This window comes from Haemaphysalis longicornis, unplaced genomic scaffold (assembly GCF_048455015.1).
Source record: "Haemaphysalis longicornis isolate Haplotype H1 unplaced genomic scaffold, Haemaphysalis longicornis Haplotype H1 scaffold_9, whole genome shotgun sequence".
In the NCBI taxonomy this organism is placed as follows: Eukaryota; Metazoa; Arthropoda; class Arachnida; order Ixodida; family Ixodidae; genus Haemaphysalis; species Haemaphysalis longicornis.
Genome location: NW_027526460.1, coordinates 66,476,502 through 66,501,487, shown reverse-complemented (window position 1 = coordinate 66,501,487; position 24,986 = coordinate 66,476,502). Strand labels below are relative to the sequence as shown.

The window sequence follows — 24,986 nt, the reverse complement described above, 5'->3', positions numbered from 1 at the left end:
TGTATTACCAGTAAAAAGGTCAGGTATAAACATAAACGAGTAAAGAAAAGTAGCATATCTTTTTGAAATAAATATTTGGTTGTGCTGGCGAATAGGCGTAAATCGAGAAGCTTTTACTGTCAAGTGGCGTACGTGACATTTGCATAGCATATTTTCTGACGAAATAACATGAAATGTGTCGAATGTTTTCACTATTTGCGTTCTTCTTTAAATAAACAAAAATTGTATGTATATTTCGATATTATTTGTCGTAAAATAAAGTTACAGACTTCTATAATTTAACCTCAAGTAAATTAAAGTTTGACCAACGTTGCAACTTTGTAGCCAAGAATGTGTTTGCACATCAAGCAAAGCAGAAGACTTTCGAGAAAGAAACGGTGGTATCGTTCTCGTAAATTATGAAACAAACGTTTTATTTCAAACATTTTCTTCAAACATAAAAACTAATGCTAAAACTTTTTTTTCCTGAAGAATGGGTAATAAACGAGAGGGGAGATGTTCTGGGGGTAATAAATCTAGTTATCTAAATGTATGCCTTTCCACATGATGTTTAGAATTTATTCGAAAATAGAACTTTTATTGTTATACTAAGCTGGTAGAAGTGAAAAAAAAAAACTTTTGTGGTTCATGTCCGCAAACCCTTTGTTAAAATAGGTATTTGAATTTCAACATTCTTTGTTCAAAACTGTTTACTTGTTTGCTACTGTTTACTTGTTTGCTGTTTACTGCTTACTTGTTTGCTATTAATTTAGTTTAGTGCATGATCCGCCGACCTATTTTTCCTAAACCTGTTTTGATAGACCCTGATTGCATTATGTGAATTTAAGAATTCTTCAAAATATTTTAGGATTCTTTTTTGAAAAAAGTTAGTGCATTCGCTACCATTTAATGAGCATCCCAATTACCTAACATGTTTTACGAAGCAAAATGCTTAGCTAACTGAGTGTCTCACCCATTTGACGGGAGATATTGACAAAAGCCTATCTTTTTAGTTGGGAACTTGGACAAAAGTGTAGAATAAAGATGGCGAGATTTGACGCTAGTACGTATTCGAAAAATATTGCAGAAGTTAGGCGTGTAGGTGATTCGAATATTAATCATAAACAACGAAAAAGGTAATGAAATCAAAATATTACCTAGTCTTACTTGCCAGATTACATATTATGCTTAACTATTTCCGACCACTTAAAGCGCGCACTGTTGGCTGGTCGACGCTTACGTGCCCCAAAGAAGTTTGCCCGATCTCGCCTGAAGATGAATAGCTGCTGCATAATTTTGAGTCCCGGTGCCCTTGTACACAAAGTGTACAAGGAGCCGCATTTATTCTGTAGACATTGCATTACAAAGACCTACAAATGTCTGAGTATTGGTAAATGAAGTGAGGGAAGAAATTTCACTAATCCTTTTTATTGTTTAAGTGCATATGCTGCTACTCCAGGAGTCAGCGGCAAACAACAGTTCGGGACAGCTGACACTTTTGAAGCCATGTGTTTCGAGAGAACAGTGCTATCGCGTCTTTTTCTTTAAAAAAACAACCTGCGTGTCCATACAGTTGTTGAGAGATAGTAGCAAGCGAACCTATGCGGACGGTCGCGTGCACTGCGCCTGTTTAAAATGAAGACGCCCGAAAAAATTAGGTAGAAAAACGAGGTTGTTGGATGATACCCCATACAATAAACATACCTTACATAAACTGCTCTTTCTGCGACTAGAAATCAAGTTCAGTAAGGATTTCAGGCGTGAGCTCTTTTGCAGAGAAAACAAATGTACTTTTTACACAAACATAAAAGGCTTGCAACATCCTTCTCCTTCTGGAAAAGTGATAATTCTGTATGCTTGCACGGTATTTCACAAGACGACATGCCTGCGGAGTGCGTAAAGACGTATAGTCACTACCAGGAATTTTAGGGTAACTAGAAACATGCAGATACCACCGAGGAGGCATGGGAAGTTCACTTGCTTTGGAGCCATGATTAAAACGAAGAGTTGGTCGCGTGCGACCAGAAGCGCTAAAGTTTCTCCGCACGTGGGCACCATAAAATGAATGAGTACTGTGTCATGACATCCTTCGCTTACATTACAACATAATAATAATGTGGTGCTAACGGGGCTCCATTATATTCTGAAATTAGTTATTAAACGAGGAACCGGTTATGTACACCTTTATTGGTACATTTGAGGAGGTGGAGGGGCATGAATATCTAATAATTTTCTTATGGAAGAATTCCTTCGGCACATTCAATTCAAAAACGATTCTCTGGGAATCACCAAGGTGAATATTTAAATGACCTAAATTAGTACAGGTACTAAGAATTTATTAAGATCATGCTGTTTGTTTTTAGTTCAGTATAAAACACCGACATTCAAGCGCGGGATAATATAACCTCCCCGAAAGTGATTTTGCCCGCATGCATGCGGTGGATATTCATTTGTCCCGTTCCCTCATACCTCAAGAATTTTGCGGTACAGTTCCTCGGTAGACACTGTGCCACATGTGATGATTCGCTTTAGCGACGGAACCAGGCCTTTCTCAAGGTCAAAGACTAGTTTGCGGAACGCCATGGGGAACGCGCACAGCGAAGTCACCTAGAAGGAAGAAAATAAATTACCGCACGTACAGTTGTAAGGTGCAGAAAGCACTTAGATAGTAGCACTCCTGGCGAGCAAGCTGTCCATCACAAAGTTTTGTACGGTCGAATTCCCTGCATATGGCTTTGTAGTAAGATTTAGCGGAATCTTAAGCTTCTGCGAGACGGGAGAGAGAGAGAGAGAGAGAAAGAGAAAGAGAAGATATTTTAATGAGCTCGAATTACACAAGAGGAACCCTGTCCGGTAATCCATGCCTTGCCCTAGCCGTCTTGTCCCGTGTCACCAGGAGTCTGGTCCTCCGGTTGAGAGCTGGTCAGCAGTGTCTCCCACAGCGCAGAAAAAAAACGGGTGGAGGGGTGTGGTAGGGCTGGGTTTTGAGGGCATTCTACAATTATATGCTGGCGGGTACCCAGCTGTAGACAAAATTTGCATAGATTGCATTTGCGTTTGCATACTGTGTGTGAAACAACAAGTTCATTCGAAGCGGGTGTACGTACGTCCCTGCTTGTATTTGTCGATGTGTAAGGACTGTTTTTTTGTGGCTATATGTTGATTTAGAGCTCTGATTTTAGAGCTCTTATTTTATTCAAGCAAGGTTCCTTCGCTTTAGCGTCGTCAGTGTTAGCGAATCAACGATCAACTGACGCAAAAGAGGAGGAGTGACCGCACAGCAAAGTGGGTATTGAATGGCGGTAATGACGAACTGAGTCTGAGGTGGAAAACAGGGGAAAGAAATAGCAAAAGCGTGAGGACTCAGCGCAGGAGAACTTTAGTGAACGAGGAAACAATGTCCTGCACCAGCGGTTGTTAGTGAAGAGGTAATGTAGAGTAACGGGCACTCGCCGTTTTGCAGAGATATTCTAGACTGGCGACTGCTGTAAAGCGGGCTGATGTATCACATTCCGCCTCCCTTCCGCTATCCCCGATTAGCGAGGCAGGCGTGCGACACACAGCTAAGTTTACAATGGTCCGCCATAGCACATTGTCCGCGACAGTCCCGTTACTCACAGCGTTACCATAATCGTAATGCAGAAACGGGTGGCGTGTACTTTCACACAAGCATCCACCTTGCGAAGAAGTTGCCTGAATGCTGTTACGTGACATTAAGTCTATTCCCTGCAAAGCGGTCATTCGCTATGCTGTGCTACACACGTATAATACCCCAAACGGGCAGATGAAGTTGACGCTGATGGTGACGCGCGCATGATTCGCTCGTGAACCCCAAATGAGTTCAAAATATCTCCAGTCCGCTTCTTTTCCACTTTCTGTATCAATAAATCACTCACTCACTCACTTGCTAACGCGACTATCTTTTCCACCGTGTGAATTCTGTAAACAAGAACCTGCAAATACTCTAAATACAGTTTTCTAACTGACGCTCCACCTAATACCAATATAGGGCAAAATGGCAACACCTAGGTAGATTGAATATCTAGATGGAATATATAAAAGGTCTGTATTAAAATCGAGGTATAAGAGCTTGACGTAGCTGGATCTTTTTCAAGGAGTGTCCAAACTGCTAGTCAAATGTATAGCAAGCTTCGTCTTGAGTAGCCGTGATGTGAGATTAGGCACCTAAAAAATACGAAGCCAATGATACTCAGAACAGCGTAAGTTCGATTAGTAGCCCCCTTTCAGTGCAAAATCTGCGTTAAAAGAGGGAAGTTGAATATCCTGCCTTTGAGGTGAACGTGATATGTTTTAACTGGCGCGTATACCTCGTCGGAGTTTGCACATGGCATATTTCTGTCTTAATCACACTGACTGGAAAATAGGTGTACCTGATGCTTGTTCACAACGTCGACAAATTCGGCGGGGGAGAGGTCTCCAGGTGAAGACACCACTCTGGCTCCACAACACCACGCTGTGAGGGCAAAAATGAAGCCAGACGCGTGTGTCACAGGGTTCCAGGCCAGGAAGACGTCGTCCTCGTAATACACCTCTGCCGCCCTGTGAGATACCAAGCGAGGAAATGAAAAAAAAGTAGCGTTCTCTATTTTGAAAGTGCACCGTTATTATGGGTCTATTGCTCCGTGGACCGCACGCAAAACGCGTCGGCATGCACTCATGCGTAGACGTTTCTTATTTTCTATACACTTTCGATGTAACCATGAAGCTTTGTTGTAGAGCATAGGCCAAGAATGTTTGTAATGATTGCTCACCTGCAAAAAAACGCGCTTCCAACATAAATATCTAGCCTCTATCATAAATAAATGAAAATGCCTCAACTGAAACCTCTAATTTCAAAGCAGCCCTGCATTCATTTTTATATCTAGATTGACGGCAAACAACCGAACGCTGTTTTATTCCCTGTACAAACAATATGTTGTTCTATGGTATCTTTTAGGTAAACCTGACAGAATATTCCCACCTGACTCCCACAGTCTCCAAAGAAAATATGACGGCCCCGCATTTCTTACGGGAAAGCTGTCTGCTAGGCAGTAATGATGATTCATGATATCGCTGAAACTTTGTATTGCTAAAATATATTTTATCTGGAGGGTGGCTATGAGTCGGATGATGATTACTGGGCTGAGTAGTATCTCGTTCTCCTCTGACATCCATAGTTACCCCTGACTACCTGGTGAATGCACCGCACGGAATTATTCTCCGAATACACCCCAGAAAAAAAGGCCGGAGGTGACCCAATTGGCCATGAAAAGAAGAACGATAGATATAACGTGTAGGGATAGGGAAAAAGCATCTTAGAATAGAGGGAAGGCTCGGGTTTAAGACGGACTTCAATAAAGAAAGCGATGAAGATAGGCCGGGCGGGTAATACCCAGACCTGGCAACCGTTGGGCCAGGGCCATAATAAAGTGGCTGCCGAAAGAGGGGACTACAAGGGGGGAACCCACAACCCTTGATGAAGAGATTAGATAGGGATGTTTGGAAGCACTGAATAAGTTCAGACATTGCAGGGTAGGAGCCGTAGTAAGTGAGTGGGAGGCCCCCGTGCGGCACTGCCATATTTTGTTTCCAGATAGGTACAAGGTAGACACTTCCGGTACATTCGGGAGATATCATTGAACGTGTTGATTTCCTGCTAAAGCCCCTAAACTGGCCTAAAAGATACCCCGTCACAATTATTTACGAAAATAATGCGTAGAACTTTATTAAAACATTATGGGTCTTACAAGAAGTATTGCACTGCTTGGGCTTCTACCCGCGTTTCTACACCTAGTATGCTAAAGCCGAACAGCGTGGATCTTTAACCAGTTGCTCAAAAGTAGAGAAAGCGTTTCCGAAGCAAACTAGGGGATCGCGCTGGCTGCGCACAGGAAGTGGCATGCTTGTACGCACCACGGAACGGAATCTCCGTCCTGCAGTAGACATACAATTGATGATGATGAATGATAAAAGATAGGAAATCTGGTGATCCCCAGCTACCCACCCGCGACAATCTTACTAGCTCCAACTACGATTTTCCCTGCAGCTGACTGCTGCAATCTCAACCGGTTATTCAAACACACTATCTGAACGGTATCTGGATGCTATAACAGTTGCGAGCGACAATGGTGTTACATGGCGGCGTAAGGTGACTTGCGGCCCTCACCAGTGCACTGACGTAAAGAAATAAACATGACTCGTAGCCTATAGATCCGACAGACCTTATTGTGCGAGTTTAGGAGGGGGCGTCTCTGTAATGTCGTCGTTAAACAGCGTCCAATCTTTAGAAATCAGAGTTACAAAAACAAAATCGCACCCACACTTTTATTAAAGACACCGGCGGTTCATTTCGCTTCCGGTAATCCAATTCGATTCACTTAAAGTGCCCCAAAGCAAGCTCAAGTCGTTCGTGGCGCCATTAGGCTTCTTGTAGTTTTTACATAATAATAAGCTATGTTACATTTCACCAGGCTTGATCAGCGGCTCCAACTTTCGGGTTTCTTCCCGACGGCGTCCGGTTACTGGCAGGACATTTCAGGCTGTGCTCCAAAGTCTGTCACCGGTCTTTTGCGACGTAATAGTATAGGTGTGGTAGCAGGCTATTAGAATGGGAATTTTACAAACTATTTTCAAACTGATTGCAGCAAGCTTCCCGGTGAAACAACGTTGCTGGGTTGATGAGGCCTAGAATATTTGAAAACACGAAAGCTGTCAGTAATTTCTGGACCCCAATTAAAGCGACGCTTTTTTTGCCTTACTCATGGAGTCAATGTCCGAGCAAAACACCCTGCAGGAAAAGCAACGTGGGAAACAATGGCTTTCACAAAATAAAGATGATAAGAGAAGGCCCATCAAGCGCATCTAGAAAATCTTTCGCGTTATGACGAGGCGTTTATTTGAATGCGCCATTCCGATTTGGTCGAAGCAGCTTGGGCTTTGGACTTCGACTTTAACCCGGTTTGAGTAGGAGAAAGCTTCGCGTTTTAACAAAGTTTGTGTTTTGTACTTTGATGTTTTGTACGATTTCCGCCCGTCGAAGTAAAATCTCGTCGACGCTTTCATCTCCGACCGCAACCTTCAAAGTGGGTATTTTCTTATTATTTTAGAGTTCAAATTACCTGGTCAACTCTATCGATGCAATGCAGGCGTGCACGCTGATTTCCACTCCCTTCGGAAGACCTGTGGTGCCAGACGTGTACGTATAAAGCATGATGTGGCTGCTGGCATCCTCGATAATAGGCTCGTTGAAGAAGTCCGTATTCTCCATCTCGAAATCTTGGATGCATTTATATCCCTTGATTGGATCCATGGAGAATATACTCTGGGTAGAAAAGCGGCATGTGTAAGCACTACGGAGCACTGCAATATCATTGGGCCTTACCTAATGACGCCTTCCCGACGCGACTGTAATCACCCCGCTAACACGCGCCAAGGAATTTCATCTTTTCCTTTCAAATAAAAACCCCGAAACAGGCTTTAAGGATCGTTTTAAAGGAAATACTTGGTGAACTATCCCGATGCCGCGAAAATGGTTGTCTAACAAACCTGTTGCAAAACCCCTAGGTTCGCGAAGGGGGGCACCCAATGCTTTGTGGGATTTCTTTTAATAGTGGAGTAGCTTTGTTTCCAAGACCAAATACAAACAGAATCTCTAATGTGTCTTTATATATGGTCGCTGAGGTGTGCGAGTCTACAGTTGCCCAAGTCAAAATCCAGGAAGCTGCACTTCATTTGTTCGGTATGGCAAAAAAAGTCTCAATCACCACAGGGGTGCATCGCTAGTGTGTTCGCCTCAAAATTGCCAATAAATGAAGGAGTGGATGCTTATTTTAGAATTTGTGGTGTGATGTAAACTGCAAAGATTAGAATTTCGTTACTGATGCTTACAACAGAAATATCCGCACGGTGTGTGAAGTTGGGTGCTGACTCCGGCGTCAGTGAGTTACTGGGCAAAGTGCCATGCTGTTCACGCTGAGGGAGTCGGCAATGGCAAGAGAGGAGAACGCACCACTTATTCTCTCAGCCAGACCAAAGAATGATGCTCAGCTTAATACCTTGGATATGACCTCAGGGTTATGTTTTGCTTTGAGCCCATTGGCGACGCTCATCTCCTTCCCTGGCGAATGAAAACAGTGTCAGGTTTTCAAGCAGAATAGACGCAGAAGAAACGAGGGAAAATGTAGAGGCAACGCTGTTATGCCGTAACTAGAAAAAGTTTAGCGCGGAAATACCGGAGATGGACGCGCACATTTAGCACAGGTTGCTCGCGTTATTACGTTACAGACTAACGCGTCATGTATACTGGACCCCGGGAATACCACCTTAGTTAACGAACTTGACAGCATTGAAAATCGTGCCGTCACATTTGTATTATCCGATCATTGCCGAAGTGCCAGCTTTTCAAAGACGAAGTCAATTCTTGATACTCCACTGCTCGCTACTTGCCGTAAGATATCGAGCGTTGTGATCTTTCGCGAAATTTACTGTAAAGGCTCTCTTGTTTGTTAACGTTTGATGAACCCACCATCATACACTTCAAATCATACTTACCATGCACTTAAAGTTGATGTTCATCGCTGAAAAACATCAACACATTTTTGTTCTATCCTGCCTAAAACTCGTTAGGAATGAAGTCACCTCCCACAATTACCTGCATTCATTACCGATCCCAACCGTTTCAAAACTGTGTTTAATAACCTATTCTGTTTTGAAAATGTAACACGTTTTTTATCTCGTTAATTAATTCACACCCCCTTCGGACATTACAAGACAGTTACATTTTAATCATAGTTGGTTTTGTGTTTTTAACATGTTTGTAGTGCCTCGTTCATGTCCTTTATTTCTTGTACATCGTTCGTCAGTGCCGCTCCCATCCGCAATACTCTAAAGCCTGGATGGTACAATAAATAAATAAAATAGGCTACTCTGGTGGGCTCAATAATGCTTAATACGCGTCCGCGTGTAACAACCGTCAGGTGCCATCAAGCAATATGCAAATGCTTTTCGCTTGATGGACCGTAGACCTTCTTTAAAACAAAAGTGTTGATTGGCTTGATTTTAGGCGGATCCAACAAAGGGAAGTACGTATGGGTAATTTCGTTGTGTACACAGTCAATATATACGCCGTCACCTGTGCCTACCTTCGTTAGCAAAAGGCCTACGTTCGCGTGCAAGCCTATGAAATAAACGCCCTTGCACGTAATACGTATTTGCAACCGACGTGTGTGTTTACTGGCGCGCATTGCATTAAATTCATTTACCTGTTCATACATCAGCTGTGCAGGTACGCGTGATAGAGAGAGAGAGAATGCTCTTTAATGTGAACTGGTGAGGTCGGTACGCGTGATAGTTTCAATATTGGTCTGAATGTAGTCGTGGACGAACACAAACACTCATTTCACGCCTACGATAGGATATAAAATATACCGACTATCATCAGCATAATCATCATCATCCGCCTGCCTACTCCCACTGCAGGGCAAAGACCTCTCCAATAGATCTCAAATTATCCTTCCCTGTGCTAACTGCTACCAGTTTATCCCCACAAACTTCTTGATGTCATTTGCGAAGATTATCAAAGGCAGATTTATCGAAAAACTAATCCCAATGCGTATTTTTAAGCCAAAACGGGAACATACTAATTTTACAGTAAAAAAAGAAATTAGTTGTATTTGTTAAAAAAATTACAAGAACGTTTTGTTTTATCTCCTATCCTGGCATTTGAAGTTATTTATATACTGGTTCATTTTCGCTATGGTATAACACGAAATACAGACGTCATTTATGTTCAGGGCGGTCACCCATTGTTGGTGATGTTTCCTTCAAAAGGCAAGTGTAAAGGCTCACCTTAAACTTCCACTTACTGTGTACATTCAAAATCTTCTCAAGGTTCTCTTCTTCCGTCAGGACAAAGGTGGCCCCGCTGTCCTTCACTTGGTACAAAACTTCTCCTGTCAGTAAAAAAATGGTAGAATCACTTTTTAAACAATCTGCCAGACTCGATATCGTCATCTTTAGCATTTTACAGCGAAACTGTTATTGCCTCGGTTTGGAAGTATCATAACTGTCAAAAAGCGCCTAGAATAGAAATTTTTGCTTTCCAGAATTTGGTGTTTTGGGTTGCCTTCGTTAGAGCCCCTAGGGACACCGGGTAAACACCGGGTAAAATACCCGGTGTTTTTCCATCCAGACGCGGGCACCCTGAAAGGCTTGAAGAGCGACGTGTGCAGCGTTTCAACGTCGGCATCTCACGACCCCATGCAACCTTCCTTCGGTCCTCCGTTGTCGAGCAGTTTGGGTTGGGTTGTTACAGAGACAGTAAGATCCCTACGGCGCGGGTTGTAAACGGGCTGCCCATGTTTGTACGCTAACATGAAACTCTCCTTTTTCCACTTTTCCCACCGCTCATTAAAAAAACGTAGTCTAGGGCAAATTACAAGCAAACGCGTTTTATTTGTTGCAGTTCTTGGGAAGCGCCCAGCTTTGCCGGAGCACTGAAGGTTTTTGTTCAGACGAGTGGTCAATGTGGCAAAATAAACGCACTTTTTTGGGCAGAGGGTGGGGGGCGCCGAAGGGCATTTAGAGATTTACGGCTCTTGGAATCTCAAAAAAGGCTGTAAAATACTGGCGAATGTTGCAGATGTTAGCCTTCCGGGTCACGAAAACGAAGCTTCTCAAGTGATCAATGGTTGCATTACTAACCGTGAACCACGCATCTGCACCTGTTTCCAGTTTCGCACTAACTAGTTCGGCTGCCAAAGGGGGCAAACCGACATCTACAATTAATTATTTACGTTCACGCTAGACTCGTAAATACTATAAAAACAGTAAATGCAGTCCTCATTCCGAACCTTCATAGAATGGTGAAGACTTGCTATGGTTGAGAGCAGACAGCATATTTGCTGGTACATTTTAATGAAAACCTTCTTACAGAACCATGCGATATACTTGCTGAAAGAATGGACTAGAAAAAAGGCACAGCACGGCTATACATGCAACAAAGTTCCTGTTGCACGGGTAAGGGACGCCGTTGTACGGACAGATTAGTTAAAATAAACAAGTTTTAGCAAGATAGTCCATTTCTACAGCGTCGTCAACAGATGGTACAAATGAAAGGAGCCCGAACCGCAATACAGGGAAATTCTAACCTCATGTAGTATATAATCGGTATAGATTATAGAAAATAGATAATAGAGCTATCATTCCGCTAAAGCCAAATTCCAAACCTACGAAACTATGGCATTGCCACGACTTTAGCCTAAGCCCTCAGTGTGGCCCAATGCCTACAGACAGCCGTCACAAACCTGAGGTGGTCCCGTTGAGAAGTGAAGCAACTAAATTTGTCAAAAAAAAAAAGAAACGTCCGTCTTAAAACCCTTCAGGTCCATTAATGATCCCTGACATGAAAAAAGATCGCTTGTAATTAGCAACACTTAAGAATGAACGGCTTATTTATATGTTATTCTCTGTCAAAAGCGAGGATTTATTTGAAATCAGTTCCCCGTTCACCGGTAGCAAAGTAAGTGTTCTTTCTGGGAAAAACAACCTTGCCCTGAGCATAAACTTCAAAGCAAAGTTGATACATTTTAAATACACCTACTAAGGCTCAAAAAAAAAAAAAAGTTGCAACACTCGGACTCACTACAACCCCGCTAGCTAACACAAGACGGTGACAAGTCACATCTTGAGCTTGCATGCTCAATTACAGCCCAAACGATCAGTTCTTGCGCCCCATACAATCAGATGCTGCGGTTGCCATAGCTATGATAGTTTACGATTGTTGCAGTTTTGACCCTGTCCGGGGCTGTTATTTCAATGCTAAACCCTAAAACTGATGTTCCCAACACTTCCCCGGTAACTCTTTCATGATTATGTCTTCCAAGCACGCCTGTCATTGTTAAGAGACCGGAACTTTAAGCAAAATGCCTCTTTTTGCTTAAGTCCATGCAAAGACTACTTAACAGATAGGCGTAAACTACCGGGATGGCAACATTTTAAGCAATCCTAAATGGTGCCCGTAAGTGCCCATTTGTATGTTCGTGCTAATAAGCATTTTTTGTTATATATGACTATTTTGGGTCTTTCGTGTCAGCGTTCTGCAAAGGCTGTCCTTTCTTGGGAACCGCGAAATAGCGCGTTTGTCGCACGCCGTTTGCGAGCCGAATCGCTCCGCCATCCCAAACATACGTAGACGCAGAGACCATTCTCGAGCCGACGCCACCCCCTCCTGACATCGCCGAGCAGCTTGGCCGCCACAGGTGTGTAGGCAGCGACACCGCACATAACCTGGCCAGCGGATAGGCATGACGCCACCCCTGTTCACAGGAGCTACTTCGTTCTATCGTCTTTTGTTGGGCTGTGTCCTGGGACCGAGGGAAAAAACTGTGCCTCTTTATTGCTAAGGCAATAAAAACAGAGAAAATGGCGCGACATAGCCGCGCACGTGCCGCCCAAGGTCAAAGATGACTGCCGGGCGAAAACCGCGTGAATGTCTGACTTTGATGACGCCATCAACTGGTGCACTGTGAACCACCGTACATGGATGCACCGCTTCTTTTCAAGATGCAGCCCCAGTAGCACGAAGAAAGAACGACAGACGGTGGTTATAGAACGAGCATTTCGCCACTTTTCAAGTTTTCTTGTCGTGACAGTCGTCATCTAGCGTGCCGGGTAACTTCAAAGGGTGTTCGCAATTAGACCGAAGGGTTAGTTGCAAATCATCTTGCGTGCCACTGCACGCCAGATTATGTGTAACTAAACCTTCAACTTTAGGTTATTTGCAACTAACTTAATGTTGTTGATCAATTTATTAGTTTGTTGTTAAACACCAGAAAATCTTGATTTTTCATGCCTTAACTTCAGGTATTTAGTCATTATCTCTTATTACTGGGTGGTACAGCGCACTGCACGTGGAACGCAGCTGGTCAGTGTTTAGTTTCTAGTACCTTTAGTTTCTTAAAAATATATAAAAGACAAGCAATTGGCCCTTTCAAAGTAGAATTCCCAAGTTTGTCTCGATGAACAGCAGGGGAAACGAACTTCATTTGAGGACGCGATGGCACAAAAGAAACGGGCGCAGGCATCCCTTACGTTCTTTTAAACTTGGTTTCGCTAGCACCGCAGCAGCTCCGGCGCAGCAAATTGCGTAGGTGGCGAGCAGCGCTTCAGCCGAGTTAGACACGTGGACGCAGACACGGCTGCCGGTAGAAACGCCGCAACGCTGGAAACCACCGACGTACCGCTCCAAAAGGTTCAGCACTTCGCCGAACGTGAGCCATCGCCCGTTCCTCTCCTGTGTGCAAAGTTGGGGCCCAGGATGTTTAAGAGCGGCGTAATTCTTGGACCAGTGAGCCACCGATTGCAATGGTACGACAGATTGATTTAAATCCTCTGTGATTTCAAAGCATCAAGCCTTGTTAAAAAGAGAGAAGCCGCTCTAAGTAGTAATAAAAAACAAGAAAACAGAATAAAATTTAACCTATGTTGATGCAAACACTGCTCGCAATAAACTATGTTCCCACAAAATGTCAGATAAAAACCTTCCTATGACCCCTAAGCATCACCTGCGTGCTCTGAATGCAAAGGCTAAAACATTCAATAGACCGTTACTTATTGCTTCTTCGATTGGATATGTTAACGCCGCAGCAGAGGCAGCAATAAATCTGCCGTGGGTCCCTGCTGGTAGGTTTAGTCATCACTGGCTAGTCATCACACACGACATGAGCTGTGCTATTCTTAGCTTTTTCCTGAGTATAGCTGGTACTTTTATTTGCTCGAACATCACCCAGACGCAAGCAATGGTCTGAAATCTTGCAATCACATGGGGCCCGAGTTATGGCCAGGCATTACAACTTAGTAACTTTCCACCGACACGGCTTCAGAGTACGTAGGGAACAGAAAGCAAACTCAGGGGCGACACCAGTAATATAGTGTACGTATCTTCTACAAAGTGCCTTCGTCGATGTACAATGTCCTGGCCAAACCGACACCCCTGTTCATATTCCGTTTAATAATCACCGCTTTTATGGAGGTGTCTCCGCTTTAACCCAGTGAAAGCATGTAAGCACACCGGATCATTTGTTCGGACATCCCCAACCTATATTTCGAGTAAATGCTTTTCTAACTAACACGAGCGAGAAATTCGGGAGCGTTACCTAATTTATAACGGCAAGAGACCATCAATTGGTGGGAATAATTGGTGATAGAAATCGTACTTGTCAAGTATTCGTACCTTCAAGTGTGAACTCTTACTTACACCACTTAATGAAGCAAGTGTGTCGAAATAATGATTTAGACACACTAGGCCGCACAAAATCTTCGCCAAATAATCATTTGGCCATGTACTATTCCAGGACAGGAGCCGCATTTGTGTTGTACCATTAAAACGTTCCACACTGTATGCCGGCCTTTTGTGTGAGCACTATAGACTGTGTGGGTTTTGTGCCTTGTGCCTTATTTCTTAGAATTCATAGTAAACGGGGCGTAAAGACTGTTTGGTGTCAAGGATACGCAAACTGATATGTACCGTACAATATTTTTTTTTCTTTTTTCACCGCCAACAATTTCTTATAGTGCATGGAAGCCGTTCCGACCAGGTGCCCTTGACACGTGTGTACAATCTGCTCCACTGGTGTGTCGTTATTCTTTCCCTCGGCAAATAAATTCAAAAATAAAATGTATGAACATACACTGTTCTGTAGAATTTCCTCCCTTTCATTGCCAAAAAATGCCGAACGTTTGGTTCTGCAAGCACCTCTAGCAATGTGCACATACACCATTTTTGCAGCACTTCTCTTCCCCTGATCGCCGGCGTCATGATAACCAGTGTTCTTTTACTTTACCTGACTGCGAGGAAGGCAGGCCCCGGCCACTACTGGAGTACACATTATTTCTTGAATCTGTGTCATACTCGTATTTTTCAGCGTTCTTGGCGAGTTGGTTTTTTTTCAGCTTTATATAAATATTCACAATGTGTCCAATTGTTTATACATTTTCTTGGCGAGTTGGTTTATTTTCAGCTTTATATAAATATTCACATTGTGTCCAATTGTTTATACATTTGACAGAAGAATCTTTTTTCTTCATAACTTATTTCCAACGCTTCATAGAAAGACCGCATTTCCTACAGTTTCGAAATCACCAATTTATGGTGGTTAGTTGCGCCGCACATGCTCAATTTCAGCTCTCCAATGTTATACCACCATATTTTTCAATTAAGCTAGGCTATGCGGTAATAAGATTTTGACAAAGGCTATTTTATACTCCAGGATTTTCACCTACCCGGATGTACCTACCACTGTCCGCAAGAAGGCCGTCATTGAGTGATTATTATGTTGTTTAACGCGCCGACACCCAACAGGCGATGAGGCGTGCCTCTAGTCAAGAGCTACGGATTAGGTTTGACCACCCGGAGATGTTTACATGCGCCGAATTCTCCAACACACTGGCGTTTTTACTTTTTGCCTCCATCAGAAAAGATGCCTCCACGGCCGGAAATCAAACCTGCGTCCTTGGGCTCAGCAGCACTATGGCTCAGCCACTAAGATACAGCGGTGAGTAAGAAAGCAGTCCTATACACGAAATACCCGCTGTGCCTTTTACCAATGTGCTCCCACGACTGATCAAAAACGCGTTTCCTGGTATGGTAGCTAGCATACTTGAGTCATCGCAAGCTAAACTGATTCCTGCTTTATCTGGGGACGAAAGAACAACTTAAGTAGAATACCTTTTTATTTCCCCTTTATTAGTTACATCGTGACCGGGGAGATTATTTGTTTGGCTTCTGTTGGTGGCCGTTCACCCAACTTTCAATATTCCGAGAAATCAGGGAGCCCAAACAAAAATCATGTCATCTCCTATTCAATCTCCTATTACCTTTCACTGCCAGGATTTACCTTCAGCAACCTTTTCTTGTATCTAGAGATGTAACAACAGCACGTACCCCCTAATGGAGTTGTAAGGCAATAGAGGACAGCATATGTGCTCAGAAAATTCAATCTTGAACTAAAACTGAAGTGCGTACTCATGAAATACATTCAAGAGGACTTTCACATGAAGTTCAAGATTGTATATATATCGTAGATAAAATCCTTTACAGATTTTACCTAAAGTGCACTGTTCACCAAAACGACCAGCTAATACTCGACTTGAACCGTACTACACTCACCAATGCCGGTTCATGGGCTCGTGGCAGGAAGCGCCTCTTCAGGTACTGGTAGAGGGATTCCTTTGGAATCAATTCCACGGGAGGGTAAGGCGATAACACCACCCCACCCTTTATTGCAGCTTTAAAAGCGTGGTCGTTGGGTTGCAGAACGGGTGTCAGGGACGCTGTGTCCTGCAAAATTAGCCCAAGGCAATTTAGCTCAGATTTCTGTCGGCAATTAAACATTGCTTAAGTGTGTCAAGAAAACGTGAAATGTTTTTTGTCGTTATAAATGGCGTAAACTGCGACGCTGAGAACTTGGCCGTCGTGCATTGAATCTGAAGATTCGACAGAAATGTTTCTGCCACACAAGGTGAACGTGTCACGTTTAAGTAGGTGATCGCAAGCGACCATTGTCAGCATAGCATTTCAACTGCTCGTTATGTAATGAAAAGTTATGAGATCAATTCTGGAGCACTCGGATAACAATACAAAAACAGCAAGCAGAAGGCTCGACAACCTTATTACACCATGCGCATTGGTGTATCGCAATCACAGTGCTCAAAAAATACTACACAAGAGCACCTAGACTGCTTGAAAGAGCGCACCACCAGCCCCACCCACAAACCGAAGTAAATTTGTTATATTCAATAATAGCCCAGAAAGAGGCATTCCCGAAGCTTACCATATCACGAGAGCGAGACAGAGAAAAAAACATCTTTATTTGCCCTTCTATAAAGGCGCCTGCTTTGCTGCGCTGGAGCTGTTGTGACCAGTTGTCTCCAAGGAGTGCCTCAATGTGTTGGAGGAGGGCCTCCCAGAGCTCCTCTTCTGTCAATCTTAATGAGGAGGTGGTGAAGTGCCTGACTGAAGATGGGTGCCGCCGGTGGCATTCGTGCACTGGTGGAGAGCAAGTTTGAGCTGTATTGGGGGCCCTCGGGAGGGGTCGAGCAGATCGACACAAATGCCAGGAGAATGGGGAAAGAGAGTCCGTGGTTCTATAATCTCTGTGCAGTCCCACATGTAGTCTGGGTTGTTAGGGTACCCGTGACCGCAGGGTGGGCAGCTAGGGTGGCCAGGTTTATTTTTTATCTAGTGGATGATATGGGTGGTGCGTAGTACACCTCCTTCAGCTCGGCGGATGCAACTTTTCTTTGATCGCGCCCAAGAGATCGCTGGATGGCATGTGTGTCTTCATCTGTGCGCATCTAAACCAACGTTTGGTGCCTGGCTTTTATTTCTTCGATGCAATTTGTAAGGCGGCCGTATTCCTCCGAGAGAGCGGTTGGGTGAGCAGCCATATTTTCTGGTATCCCTCGATGACCTGGGATCCACCGGAGTGCGGCCGAAAGCTCTGGTGGGTGGGTTATTAGTACTGTGACTGTGTTGCGTGTGCGTAGCTATTTTGTTTCGGCAGAACAGGCGGATTGCATCCTGTCTGTCAGTCAGTATGAGCAGTTTACGTCGGCCGGTAAACTTTATGATGGCATCTGCTATGGCTAACGCTTCGGCATGACCAGGATCATGAATTCCCAGGAAGCGACGAATCTTTTGTACGTCCCCGTAGTATCCGGGGGTAGGAAATATACCGTCGTCTGATACGGCGGCGCCGGTGAAGATCGGAGTGCAACCCTCGTCAATACTCTGCGCCCCTAAACGGCGGGTGACAGGCGCTCTCTGGGCTCTGCGCTCGTGGCCACTTTCCACGGTCATGTGGCGGGGGATAGGATGTACAGTCATCCTCGGCAAGTTCTCCCAGGGGGTGGTAGCAAGGGGGGGGGGGGTTCTCCTGTATTTAGCCTTCTGGATCCTCAATCGTTCGCCCTAGTGAACGGAGCATAGCTCATCCTTGTCTAGAGGAGTACCCCTTAGACCCTTTTGCTTCTTTTTAGATGTTATGCGGAGCGAGATTGCTGTGTGAACTCCAATTACTCGAGTCTCGTGGAGTGGGACGTAATTTCTAATTCGTCTATCTGAGTGCGGGTCAGAAATGAAGATACGTGGGCGATTGAAATTTTCCAAATTAAAAAAAAAATACATATAAATGTAATAAATACTGAAAATTTTGAACCGCGTATTTCTGAATTTCCACAATAATGAAGATTTCGTGAAAGTCTCAAATGTAATCGTTAAAAGAGCGTAAAATAGCGTAAATGGCGATAATTGGTCAGACAGGGTTAAGAAAAACCCAAACATTTGGCTATAAAGAACTCACGCTGAAGACCAGTGGTACAAGAATGCTATGCCCCAGTGGACAATTCTCTGACTTTCTGCATAATTTTTTTCTCACGATTGTCTTTCCTCGTTCTTCGTGCGATACCTTTCTGGGAGAATGATTCAAACCTGAGAGTCCAAATTTCTCCCGCATTTCTTCCAGGACACTTTGTGAATTTTTCGTTAATGTATCCAAACATTTTGGCAGCAGATTCTTTTTGCGCTTGAGGCAGCGACAGTTCTATTGCCCTATGGTCAGGGTTTGTCTAGGGAGGGGCTGTCATAGTGCTGAGAGATCATTCCGGCGGGAACCTCGGATAACGATCGGACATGCTTTTGTCGTGGGCGTAGTTCATTGTGTGCTTTGCGGTGTGTCAGTAGCGCAGTCCTTGTGTACTCATCATAGGCAGAGTAATTGGCGCCTGTTGGAGATGATTCAATGGCGCGCCTCTTAGGTATGATACTTATACGGGTGTCAATGTCACTTAAGCGTTCCACGAAGCCTTTGGAAGGCCTAGTGGCTACATTAGGAATGACGTGCAGTGCAATGGTGTCTTGTAGTTCATTTCCAATATTTTCGCTATGCTCCAAAAACTGCGCCTGGAAATGAACGCTGTAAGAGGAAAGGAGGTGCAGATACGAACATTCGAGGGAAGTATAGAGGCAACCCATCGTCACCTAATCCAAATATTGCTAATGGGGGGACGGGACATCCGCCAGCAGAATCAATTTCCCTTTGAATGTGTTGCGGTACACGGTGGTTTGTCTCTTGGACTAGCTCATTCGTCGATAGGGGCTGCGTGTGTGTGTCTAATCCTAGTCCTAATGCTTGCTTGTATGTTTTGGTGACTGTTATTGGTATGATGTGTGTGTGCTTTTTGAATCTGTTGTTGCCCTGCAGATGATTGGAGGAGAAGGGACGGACTGGCTCTCTCACGTCAAATCTGCCACCAGACTCTCACACCCTCTGCAGCGCTGTCGTTACAGTGGTGGTCTGGTAGGGGGTGCCCGTATTTCCTTTGGATGCTCCAACAGTGCCCGTCTCTCGCCTTGTTTTAGATGAGGCAGCTCGGGGAGTTCTCGCCGGTCCATGAACCGCAGTTCCCTGGACGTTACAGCTGACTGTACCTCCAGGTAGCTGCTCCAGTTCGACACGTCGTGCAGGCCAGGTTCTTGTGCGTCGGGATTGGCGTACCTGCGTGAAAGGCTGGGCTTCTTCGTCGAGAGTCCGGGGTATGTTTGAGCAATTATCCGTAAACTTCCAGTGTGTGCACTGGTTTATCTTGGCTTTCACAGGCGTTATTGGCGGCGATAAGCCGCTTTCGATGTGTGTTTGCTAGTCTTATTGCATTCTCGTCCGCAGCAGTTCTTGCTCCTGCAGTCGGGGTCTGTAGCAGGATGTTCACCTTGGCAGTTGTAGCAGCGCGTCTCGCAAGAGTGGGCCACCCTCCAGCCCGGGTTGGCTGGAAAGATGCCTGCGCTATTGGGACAGGTCGGAGTAATGCCATTTTTAGGGCCAACCTCGAGCACGATAATCATTCGATTCGGGAACAGTATGCTGCTTGGCCAATGAGGATATCATTGGATGGCGGTACGGTGAATAGCACGTAGTGAGGCGCTCTGAGGCTATGAAATGTCACAGAGACGGTGTTGGACCGACCCATGGGACGGGCGAACAGAATGCGGGTTTGTTATGATTCCTGGTGTTGCCGGAGCTCTTGTTAGGTCGTTTCAGTGGAGATTCTATGTACGACACCCTTGCAAGAGATCTCAGGCGTGGCGGTGGAATCTGAAAATAGAAGCACTTGCATGATGGCTAGATTTTTATTCTTGGCGGTATATGCGGTAGGTTCCGATCCCCTTCAGGTTCTGTCTGGGCAATGTCTCAAGCAGGTATCACGTGGTTCCGCCAAGTTCCGTCCCGCAGCATTCATGACGGTGTTGGCGAGAAGTACGCGTGGGACAGATTCTAGGTCTGTTCCCTCGGTTATCATGGTGATAATTGTAGAGCTAGTGGCATCTCTCTTTCGCCTGTAGGAGACGCTGACCCTATCATCGCCCGTTTTCTTGAGAATAGAGCCGGCGCTAGGACAGGGGTTTGAAAAAAGCGGTAAGGCTCGCTCCCGGACCGCAATTTTATGGGCGCACCGGGATCACGTTAGGCATAGCGCAGGTACATTAGAAAATGTACCAGAAGGCGAAAAGAATGAACTTGTCGCCGCCGAATTTAGTGTCCGTGTGTGCAGGAGGAGGAGATCGGTATTTCAACCCCAAAACGGGGTCGAAGAAAGCGTTGAGAAGGAAGAAACCGAAAAATTTGCAGATTGGTTTGACCATGTGGCCGATCGAACCAGAAGAAGAATTTTTCTATAATATGGGGAAAAAATTAGTGCCCTTCCACTCTGACAGGAACCATGTCCTGCGTAGCTAACGCAGTACATGAAACGCACGAAACAAAACACGTTTGTTTGTACTTTGCGATTTAGCCCAATAAACCTTTCAGGGACCCGAGATATATTGTAGTGGGCAAACATGGAGCTGTCTGTTTCCCTCCCGAGTCGTAGGCATCTTTGTGCTTCACACCTCCCGCCAGAACAACGGACATGTCATCAGTGAGGGCATGAAACTTATATCAGCGCGTGCGCGCACCCCTCCCCCCCTTTACACCCAACTCGTACCTACTAAACCCAAAACCAGTTATGTGCGCGTGCTTAGAAGTGCGGGGTCACCGCCGAAATTGTCGCTCTGAAAGCCGTTCAAGCTTAACAGGAAATACTGGCTTACGTCGACGCTATTGTTCATCCGGGAGATATTCCCAGCTGCTGGGTGAGCTGAAACGTGCGTTGGCAACGGTGGCGGCAACGGCTTTCTGTTGTTTTCGCTCCCATTCGGGCTTTATGTTCCGGCTGACGCTTCTTCTATTCCCGCTGTTCTTCCACCGAGCGAACGACAGGCGTCTGTCCCATATGGAGTGAAAACCTGGAATCATTCGAGCTTTGATCTAGTGAACAAGCTTGCGGCTGTCCGTTCCCGCCCCGCGTCGTAGGCATCTCACTGTTCGTGTAACACGCCGACCCAAACCTAAACCGCTCCGCCATTGAGGACATCTAAATTGTCGCATTGAGCCCCGGGACTTCAAGGTTTAAATTTCCCGCCGCACAACGCGTATGCCATTGGTAGCGGCATGAAGCCTAGCTGTGTATGCACGTACCCTGCTTCCACCCCGAACCAGTGGACGCATAAACCGGCAACCGGTGATAGGGGCATGCTTAGGTGTGATATATATGGGCGAAAATGTCGCGGGGAAGCATTTCATGCTGAAAAATAATTCTAGGCTCACGTCGCCGTTCACAGCGGTCAAGTTGCTGAGGTAATGCCTAAAAAGTGCGCTACCGCCGTTATCAGCCGATTGCGCAGCTTGTGAAAGAGGCATAGGTGGCGTCTACTGGAATGACTGTTGTGAAAGCGATGGTAGCAGTGGCGAGGAGGAGCGCCGCAGCGGCGCCGAGTAAATCGGCTTCACCGGAATGCAAACTCGGGGATTTAGCATATACTGCGTCACAGTAAAAAGGAAATAGAGAGTTTTAGCTGACCGTTTCTGACGGTCCGCTCCACTCCGTTAGCAAGCGGTAGTGCCATTGCGCATGCATGGCGTGTTAGGGTCTAGCGGCAATACCGGAGCGGGGCCGTGCTCCGCCAGCCGGGGCCTCTTAGCGGACCGACGAGGCAGCTCACGCTACTGCGTGGAATTCCAAATGGATGCCCCCAGCGAGGCGAAAACTCCGTTTCTTCAGTTGAAACACCAGCGACGAAACTGCGAAAGCGCTTCGGAATAGACAAAGGTGCCACACACACCTCAACCATCTTTAGAACGGAAGCAAAAAACGTCGACCGAAGCGCGAGCCAACTTCTATGCACCGCCGGGAAAGACGGCCTTGTCTTGGCTATGCTAACCTTGAACAGTTTCTTTTGAATTATTTGGGATTATTATATCATTTCAGCGACTACATTATATAAAAAGGTGAAATTAGGCGCTAAACAAAGTATTTTACTTTGTTTGAGTGACCAAAATAAGAATTGTTATATTTGCTTTGGAGGGAGTTTTGGTTTACACACGCGCAGGACACGACCAGTGGCGCCGATTCCTGTGGGGGGTTGGGGGGAGGGGGATACGGTTATCACTTAGCTAAAAGGGTTTCTGCAACTGAAGCCGCCGGTAGAGGAGCGGATCGTCAAAGACGGTCAGCTAAAACACTCTAATATCTGTGTCAGTGATACGTCAATTTGTGTAGAGAACAGTGAATATCCTCACCACACGTCGTTGTAGATTTGTTTTTTCTTGCGCATGCGCAATGCTTTGTCGATTCTGTGTTTATGGCTGTTTCTGTGTAGAATAAAGGTTAGTTGCACGTCTGAGCCTGTCCCTGCTTTCTTCCTACCTTCCTGCACTTGGGTTTCAACGAACTTTCGGGTGAGAAGGGCTGTCTTCAGTGCTTCCCATTCTAAGTCCCGTCTATGGACAAATCCACGGAAAAATTATGGATCTACGCACATCTATGGACAAATTATAACTCCAATTCATAGACGAAGCTCTTCTGCAAGAAACGGGCACCTACCATTCCCATGTATGGACGAATTTACGGACAAATTATCATCTAAGGACATCTAGGGACCAATTCTAACTTCTTTCTACAGACAAAGCTCTTCTAAAAGAAACGGTCACCTATCACTTGCATCTATGGGCAAATCTACGGACAAACAACGGATCTACGGACATCTACAGTAAAAGCTATTCTGCCAGAAACGGTCACGTACTACTCCCATCTATGGACAAATCTATGAAAAATTATATATTTACGCACACCCATGAACAAATTATAACTCCCATTTATAGACAAAAAATGTCTACAAGAAACGGTCACCTATCACTCTTATCTATACACAAATCTACGGACAAATGAGGGATCTACGGACATCAATGAACAAATTGTAACTCCCATCGATAGGCAAAGCTATTCTTCAGAAGCGGTCACCTACAAATCCCATCTATGGATAAGTATACAGACAAATTATGGATCAACGGACTTCTCTAGACAAATTTTTTAAATTCTAACTCCCATCTATAGACAATGCTTTCAAGAACCGGTCACTAACATCTCCCAACGATCGACAAATCTGCCGACAAATTATGCATCTACGGACATCTATGGGCAAATTGTAACTCCCAATTTTAGACAAAGCTCTTCTGCAAAAGGCGGTTACTTACCATGTTTACTGTTCCAGGAATCCTCGAGGCGGTAGAACACGTACACCACACCAACGATTCTCAAAATGGGGTTGGCCTCAGGTTCGCAAATACTGGGCTGCCACGAGGCACATTGTAACCCCACCTTTACGGCACAACTGTGGGTGGTTTTTGTTTCTTTGTTGCAAGCCACAGTATACTTCGGCATTTACAGGGAACGTTATTCGAGTTAGCGCTGCGCTGCCAACCAAACATCGCCAGCTGCAGCTAGAAGCCGGAAATTTACGCCGCACAACCAAGTGAACTGCTGTGCTCGCAATGTTCAGCTCATACTTGCTCGCTTCTCGGTATGACGGCTTCCATGAACGTCTGCAGGGGAATAAATTAATGTGTCGTGGTGTGACATGAAAGTAATGTTATCCGTTTGGCACGCCCCAAGCTGTCTCTATAGCTTGGAGTCTGCCTGCTTTTTAAAGAGTAAATTTTATTTGGGCTTTCATAACCACGAACATTCTGGTCCATCTGTCTATCTTCAGTTTCATATGATTCAATCGCCCGATCAAAAAACACTCTGACGGATGTTGGAACTTCAAGCATATGCATACGAACCATTTTAAACTACTACGTGCCCAAAATGACGAGCGCGAAAAAAGACCCAGCTATATATGCGGTAACATATAGCAACATATAGCTGCATAACCGAACTCTTCAGCGTTTTCTTGATTAAGACTAAGCGTTGGATTGTTTTTTAGAGCATTAATAAAGAAACTACAAGTTGAAAGCGTTCTGGAAGACAGGCGGATACAGCAAACACTAAAAGAAAGAATGTCATCATGAGCTGTTCCAAGATCTACACAGAAAACATTCTCCGACAAACTGCTCGCTGCCACTGTGACACCGGGAAAATTCAAGTGAACTGATCGAACGTACATTGTATTCATTAAAGAATAGCGACAACGGGGGAGGTCGGGAGCAGTTCGAAAGGAAGACAGAATAAGCTGTTCGCGGCAGGAGTGGCATAAGACGATGGTCTTCCGCCTACATTTTCTGCAGAGCAAGCAGGTACGCTGCGCATTTTTTTATGTGGCAGACGAGCGCATGCCAGCGGTAATTTCGGGTCACATAAAAAGACCTACGTCATTGTTCGCGTCCGGTAAGTACGGCGCCAAGTTCATTGCTCCCAGCTGTTCATTGCCACCGTAAACTGTGCAGCGCTTAGCAACCTCGAGCATTCAGTTTACAAAGTAAAGCGTAACTCGAAAGTCCTTAGTGGTAGCTCTTCTGGATTCATGTTCTTTTAAGCTTGCCCTGCTTAGAAAAAGCAGCTGATCTGTGAGGATCTTGAGTAGTGGAAAAATATCTAAGACAGCTGTCGGTCCTCCTGCTGCGCAGCTTACATCGACT

At 45.0% G+C, this 24,986-nt stretch overlaps 1 protein-coding gene across 1 annotated transcript in view; it reads right to left on the bottom strand.

The window, feature by feature from the left end:
* LOC144151717 (uncharacterized) overlaps nt 1-23,782 on the bottom strand; it is a 38,726-nt gene extending 14,944 nt beyond the window's left edge. The window contains exons 1-7 of the mRNA XM_077682839.1: nt 23,604-23,782; nt 16,145-16,315; nt 13,069-13,270; nt 9,826-9,929; nt 7,098-7,300; nt 4,371-4,539; nt 2,449-2,586 (exon numbers count right to left, since the gene is read on the bottom strand). Of these exons, the coding sequence (XP_077538965.1) occupies nt 2,449-2,586; nt 4,371-4,539; nt 7,098-7,300; nt 9,826-9,929; nt 13,069-13,270; nt 16,145-16,315; nt 23,604-23,606 (990 nt within the window). The 5' untranslated portion in view covers nt 23,607-23,782. The remainder of the gene's footprint in view (nt 1-2,448; nt 2,587-4,370; nt 4,540-7,097; nt 7,301-9,825; nt 9,930-13,068; nt 13,271-16,144; nt 16,316-23,603) is intronic.
* Nucleotides 23,783-24,986: the final 1,204 nt, after the last annotated feature.